Raw genomic sequence first — 6,818 nt, 5'->3', positions numbered from 1 at the left:
AGGAGTTTTGAATTTCCCCATTTAGTTCCTCCAGAATTATTTTTATATTCCCCTAGGACGTCACCTGGAATATCCCTAATTCCTTTCCGGTATCTGTGAAGTTTGCAAGTCATGGTTACGCACACCTTTGAGAGAGTGAGGAGTCAGAGGTGTGAGGAAGCATTAGAGACGGTGTGGTTGTGAAATAAAAGCTCCCTCCCATTTTGCTCATCTTATAAATGAACATGTCACCTGTGATTTTTCCACAGACAACGGGCAGAGCCTGGAGAAGGAGCTCTATAAATATACCATGGGGACAGAATTACCCAATGTCTTTGTGAAGGAAAGGCTTATAGGAGATTACGCGAATGTTATACAGGTACATTCACTTAATACTAGCATTGATTTTTTTTACTTTGTTATTATTTAAGTAGTTTTTCTTAGGGTACTTTCACACTTGTGTTAAAGTTTTCCGGTATTGAGTTCCGTCCTCGGGGCTCAATACCGGAAAAAAACTCATCAGTTTAATTATCCTAATGCATTCTGAATAGAGAGCAATCCAGTCAGGATGCATCAGTTCAGTCCCTCTTACTTTTTATGGACGGACAAAATACCGCAGCATTCTGCAGTTTTCTCTCCAGCCTAAAATACTGATAACTTGGGGAATTTACATTGAAGTGTATTAGTGCCAGATCTGGCATTAAGTGTTCCGGCAAAACGGATCCAGCTTTAGTGCCGGATCCGGCATTAAGTGTTTCGGCAAAACGTATCCAGCAAAACGAAGCCGGCATTAAGTGTTCAGGAAAAACGGATCCGGCATTAAGTGTTCCGGCAAACTGATCCAGAGAGACGGATCAGTTATTGTAATGCATTTGCGAGACGGATCCGCATCCGGATCCGTCTCACAAATGCATCCATTTGCGTCCGATTCTGCCTGCCGGAATCCTCTGCCACAAGTGTGAAAGTACCCTTATATCTATGTTTATAAAAATAATGGAACCCTGATGGAAATCGGACAGACCCCATTATAACTCAGTGTGACCCATTAGTATTTATTTATAGATCCAGCATAGTTGTCATGAATGGACGCCATAATGCTAGGATAAATTGAGCGATAAATATTTGTTTCAATTTGACCAAAATGAATGATTTCAATCAAACTGGCAATGGCAGACAACTTCTGAAAAGAAGTCGTTCTTGAAATTTTTGTCTGATAATGTGATTAAAGATCTTTCATTTAAAGAGAGCTCATTTGTGGATGAAACATCTTTCTTTGCAAAAAAGTTCCCGGAAAGATCTTTTAGCCTTTGGCTGGTGAAATTGAACATGTATGGGCAGTTTGAACAACTGTAATGGCTAATATGGACTAAAATGTGTATGGCCATGTCTGCGAAAGGAATGTTCACCAGATGTTTGTTCATCCTCTGTTCAACCATCAACCAACTTCTATTCAATGTGCATGCCTACCCGTTGTCTCCCAAATTTTTACGTTTATGGAAATTAGAAACGGCCTCAAGATCGACATTCATCATCTTTCCACAGAAAAGGCGATAATTGATTGTTGGGGATTCTACTGATCATGAAAGTGTGGGTCCCAAGTCTCCCCTCTGAATGGAATGGTGGTTGCATATGCTAACTTCCATTATAATCAAACTCTATAGGACTGATGGAGATAGCCAAGTACAGTGCTCAGCTACCATATCCTTGTCCTTCCCATAGACTGCTTTAAAGAGGTTGTCCGGGCTACAGATATTGATGAGATGACCTATCCGGAGGATAAGTCATCAATATCTTTAGCCAAGACAGCTCCTTTAATTCTTCATGAATCCTGAACTGATTTTTTGGTTATTCGATGCTTTCTTTCCCATTCATGCATAGAATTCTGTTGGTTTCCTGTTACCAGAAGTTCAGGTGTAGATTAGCAGACAGATGGCAGCTGTTATGTCACACGTAGACTGTGCAGGCCTCATTGTAAATTAAACGCATCCTCTGGCAGTCCATGCGCCTAGACAGTGTCGGGCTGGGGTAGCTATGGACCACCAGTAAAATTTATTTTGGGGCCCACCGTACGGATACATTCAAATATAATAAATAATCAAATTTTTTTTTATATGAACAAAGGCTGGTTGATGTGCTGTACATTGAATATATGTATGTAGTGTACTAAATCTAATGTGTTATGTGCCACTTGTGCAGGGGGTGGGAGCTAGGGGCCCACCTTGCTCAGGCGCCGGGGATTCCCCTGTACCCCTGTGGGCCAGTCTGAGCCTGCGCCTAGATACAAATCTACTCCAGATCATAACTGGTCTAGATTTCAGTAATCATTTTTGCCAGTAAACTGACATAAATGACAATATATGTGTTGATGCCGATGGCCCTGCCCACACCATACGCCAGCTTTGCCTACACCCTTTTTTTTGGGGCGGCTTAGAAATGCCACTTGCTGTTTAGAAAGTTACAAACTAGTGGTTTGTGACTTTTTATGCCAGTAAACTACCAAATAACTATTGTAAATGACCCATTATGGGTGGAAAAATCTGCTCAAAAATCCTAAAGCAAAGTATTTATGAAGCTAAGTCTAAATAGATCTCTGCTGTAATTTAGGAGGGTCCTGAATGAGGGACCTTCTCTATATTTAGTTAGAATTCCCTAAAAGGGTATTAGGTTTTCTAAACCAGACAACCCCTTTACCCTGGGTTCACACCTGAGCGTTTTACAGCGTGTTCAAACGCGCTGTAAAAAGCTCAACACATGAAAACCAATGTTTCCCTATGGCCCTGGTTCACACTTGAGCGTTTTACAGCGCGTTTGAACGCGCTGAAAAACACCCTACGCTCCAAAAAGTTCTTGAGCTTCTTTGGGGCGTTTTGTCAAGTCGTACCTAGACTTTCGGGACGCACGACAATGGGCGTTCGCTTGTCTCTGTATGTGCGATTGCAAACGCCGGTACAATCGCGCATACAGAGCGCTCCATCGCAAACGCTCAGGTGTGAACCCAGGGTAAGGCTTTCAGAACCAGGTAACTGAACCGAATGTGTCCATTTAGGAATTCCATGTAGATTTATATTTGGTGCAACTGACAAGATTACTAGAATGGGGAAAGATTGATCATTTTTCTTTCCAAAAGCTAATGAAAGTGGATGAAGCTAATGAGTATGATCCATAAAAGAAACTAGTTAAGTAGATCATTTCAGCTAAGCAGCACACGTCATGTGGACTGCTCTCAGGATTTTACTTTGCTTTGCAGAGATATAGTCACGTGGCTGACACACCCCAATGTACAGTCACAGGTTTCTCAACTGTCATTGAGTAGATGTACAGGAAATGTTTTAGTCACATGTTCCCGGAGATAGTATGACCAGCGTGTGTTTCATTACTGGTACTGTCATCCCTGGGTGCTTGCATATAAATTAGCATTGATTTAGTACATAAAAAGGATGGACATGCTAGCAAGTAATAATAGCCTGAGAAATGAAATAGAAGAGAAGATATAATGAGGGAGATTTATTAATACGGGTTCTCTATGGGAAGGTTGTGCCAGTATCACTCTCCCTGGCATGGGCTTGAAACCAACCTCAATCAGATCCGGCATTGCTTTGTGACAGTTTTAAATTAGATAAATATATTGCCCTCATCATAACCCATTTTTTTTCCAGATATGTTTGCGTAAAAAAAAAAATATGGAGCAGAGGATTCATACATATTTTAATTGAACCAAATGGCACATTTTTCACCAAATTTAGTGTGTGGTCAAACTAGTTGTATTTTGCTGTGGATTTGCTGCAGGTTTTACCCCAATACACAGTGGAAATCAACAGCATAAATTAACATGCTGTGGATGTAAAATCTGCATTGCATATCAAGGCATGTGTGGATTCCAGAATTGCAGAAACCCCCAGCGTGTAGATGAGATTTTGTAGTCTCCTCTCCTCTGCTGCTACTGTATTCGCTAAGGATTTTCTGCAAACCCTTCACATGTGGCCGTTACCGTTACAGCCAACAACTGCCATAAATACATGTTGTAGTCAGATACGTGTATTGTACTCGTGATGTTGGTTGGTTATCCATAATTCCATTATAGTTTCCACAGGGGCCACATTTTGCAGAAACAGTCCTGAATCTGCCTAGTTATGCATTCATACTCTTCCCACTCATATACAGGAGTCTGGCAGACAATGCTGGATAACACCCAAGTAATTGCAGCCATATTGTCATTTAACTTTCCCAGAAGCAATTGTAGAAGGCAACTCGGGGATTTAGCGTGCAGCCACATGTTCAGGTTTCCTGATGCAGCTTCAATTAGATTAGATTCATACATAAAGTGAAAGACAGAGCTTCCCGATACACACGTGCCTCCATTTTGATTTCAAGAAAGACAAAATCAGGAGTGAATTTAAATAAAAGAGAAGTTCTATATTTCCTTCATACTTTCTCTCCTTTTATGATCCACCTGACCATGTGGGCATACCTTTACATTTTGATTATAATGGGAAATGCCAAAAAGGCTATGGTAACATCTGCATCAAAGTCTCCATAAGGACTTTCGGTTGCAAATCTCATTGTTTTTGCCAGGAAACATAGTTCTATACCTAGTGGTGTACATAGAGAAATAAGGGCCCCATAGCAAGGATAAAACCAGCCCCCCCACCCCACACAGGACAGAAGGGTTTCCGCCTAAACCCTTTTCAATGACCCTTGGGCCATTTTTCCATTGCCTCATTTGCTAAAAGTTGTTCCTTTAGAGGGTAGAGTCCTGACCACGTTTTCATCCCCAGTAGAAGAGGAGATAGTCCAAACTAAGACTGGGCCCCCTCGTGCCCTGGGCCCCATAGCAGTCTCATGATCTGCCGCTATGGTAGTTACGCCCCTGTCTGTACCTTCTGTGAAGGTTCTCATTCAACCAGGACATGGTATATTAGTAGTAATAAAGATACATTCACACAACCGTATGTGTTTTGCGGTCTGCAAATTGTGGATCTGCAAAACACAAATGCCTATTCTTGTCTGCGATTGTGGACAAGAATAGGACATACTCTATATTTTTGCGGGGCCGCAGAACGGAACTACGGATTCAGACAGCACACTATGTGCTGTCTGCATCTTTTGCAACCCCATTGAAATGAATGGACACACACCCATGCCGCAAAATTGCGGAACTGATGCAGACCTATTTATATGGCCATGTGAATGGACCCTTAATCAGAACAACTGGTTTTCTCAGTTCTAATTGAGAGCCAGTCAGATGACCAGCCAACGTCTTTAAGAAAAAAATATACAAGTCCAGTTGTTCTGGCTTATTACTACTAACAGCGCTGCACTATTTTTCCCATCAATGCAATGGACACATCATCAAAACCCAATGGACCTCTTCATAGGTTGATAGAGTCAGTTGGGCCCCCTCAGTTTATAATGAAAACCACAATGCAGATTAAAACTTAGCCGGGCAGATAACCTTGTGTGATATCTGTAACTATGTACTATACATTATTAAACAATAATATAACATCTCACCTGTAACTTGTCAATACAGTAATAGATCACAGTGGCGCAAAAATAATACCATATCAATTTATGTTCTTTTTTCTAGTTATCTAAGGATGGGTTGTTCCAGAAATTGTTAGAAGGCAAAGATGATAAACCCAAGGAAATTAACTACGATTATGACTTGATTGTTATAGGGGGAGGATCCGGAGGTCTAGCAGCTTCTAAGGTATAAACACTTCGAGGAAGATCTGCACTCCTAGAATGATCGCAATCGATAATATTATCTCCATGGTGTATAGACATATGAATGTGATGTACGGTATATTGGCTTTATATTTAACAGGAGGCTGCACAGTATGGGAAGAAAGTGCTTGTACTGGATTATGTCACCCCCTCACCTTTAGGGACCACATGGGGTAAGTTGGGGACTATTTATTTTGTGGTCTCATTTACAGCTCTTGTGCCTGGTGAATGAGATATACATTAGCCTTTCATCTAACTACCAGAGGCTTCACATGCCACCATATATAATGATCACTTATGAAATCTATATAAGCTTCTAGAGGTCTGAATTGCACTTTCCATCTCAACAATACCTTTAGTTATATCATACTCATTTTACACTTCCATTTTCAATGAATCCTCCATTAACATACACCATAGCCATTGATTGATGCCTTACGTGATCCACTTCTCCATTGACTCCAATAGTAACAATAACAGAACAGCAACAATTATGCCCAAAAATCCTCTCGAGGCCCATGGGACCAATAATGGAGAAAAACAATGGAACAGAATAGCATAAATTAATGTCCAGTGTAATGCCCAGAGAACTTTATTCTTCAGAATTGAACTTTTAGATGTACTTGTGTCTGTTTTGCTTTCCACTTGCTATAATTAGTATTAGAAAGCTATTGTATATGCAGTAGATGTAGAGTGAAGCAAAGGGAAGTCATCCATGCATGAGATATTTAACCTGCACATATTTGTGAATGTTGGTTAATGAAGATAGTGCACATACTAGTATGCATTTAATACTGAATGTATTAATAGTGATGCCTTTATGTATTTATTTATAGGGCTCGGAGGAACCTGTGTAAATGTGGGCTGCATACCCAAAAAATTGATGCACCAGGCAGCACTACTAAGGCAAGCTTTGAAAGATTCCAGCAAATATGGATGGCAGATTGAAGATAATGGTATGTGATACATGTGATTTTCATTTTCTCACATTGGACTGAATCTTGTAGCCTTATCTATCATAGATCTGCTCCGTACAAACCTATTGGTACAATACAGTGTTTATCTGCATACTGCATACCTCACTATTCCCCCTGCAACTCTATTACAATGTT

At 40.6% G+C, this 6,818-nt stretch overlaps 1 protein-coding gene across 1 annotated transcript in view; it reads left to right on the top strand.

The window, feature by feature from the left end:
• Positions 1-235: 235 nt before the first annotated feature.
• Positions 236-6,818, top strand: part of TXNRD1 (thioredoxin reductase 1) — a 31,087-nt gene continuing 24,504 nt past the window's right edge. Inside the window, exons 1-4 of the mRNA XM_044277281.1 lie at positions 236-358; positions 5,567-5,689; positions 5,807-5,879; positions 6,543-6,662. Of these exons, the coding sequence (XP_044133216.1) occupies positions 290-358; positions 5,567-5,689; positions 5,807-5,879; positions 6,543-6,662 (385 nt within the window). The 5' untranslated portion in view covers positions 236-289. The remainder of the gene's footprint in view (positions 359-5,566; positions 5,690-5,806; positions 5,880-6,542; positions 6,663-6,818) is intronic.

Source organism: Bufo gargarizans, chromosome 2 (assembly GCF_014858855.1).
Source record: "Bufo gargarizans isolate SCDJY-AF-19 chromosome 2, ASM1485885v1, whole genome shotgun sequence".
Taxonomy (NCBI): domain Eukaryota; kingdom Metazoa; phylum Chordata; class Amphibia; order Anura; family Bufonidae; genus Bufo; species Bufo gargarizans.
The sequence above is the reverse complement of the archived record's forward strand: the minus strand, read 5'-3'. Positions and strand labels throughout refer to the sequence as shown.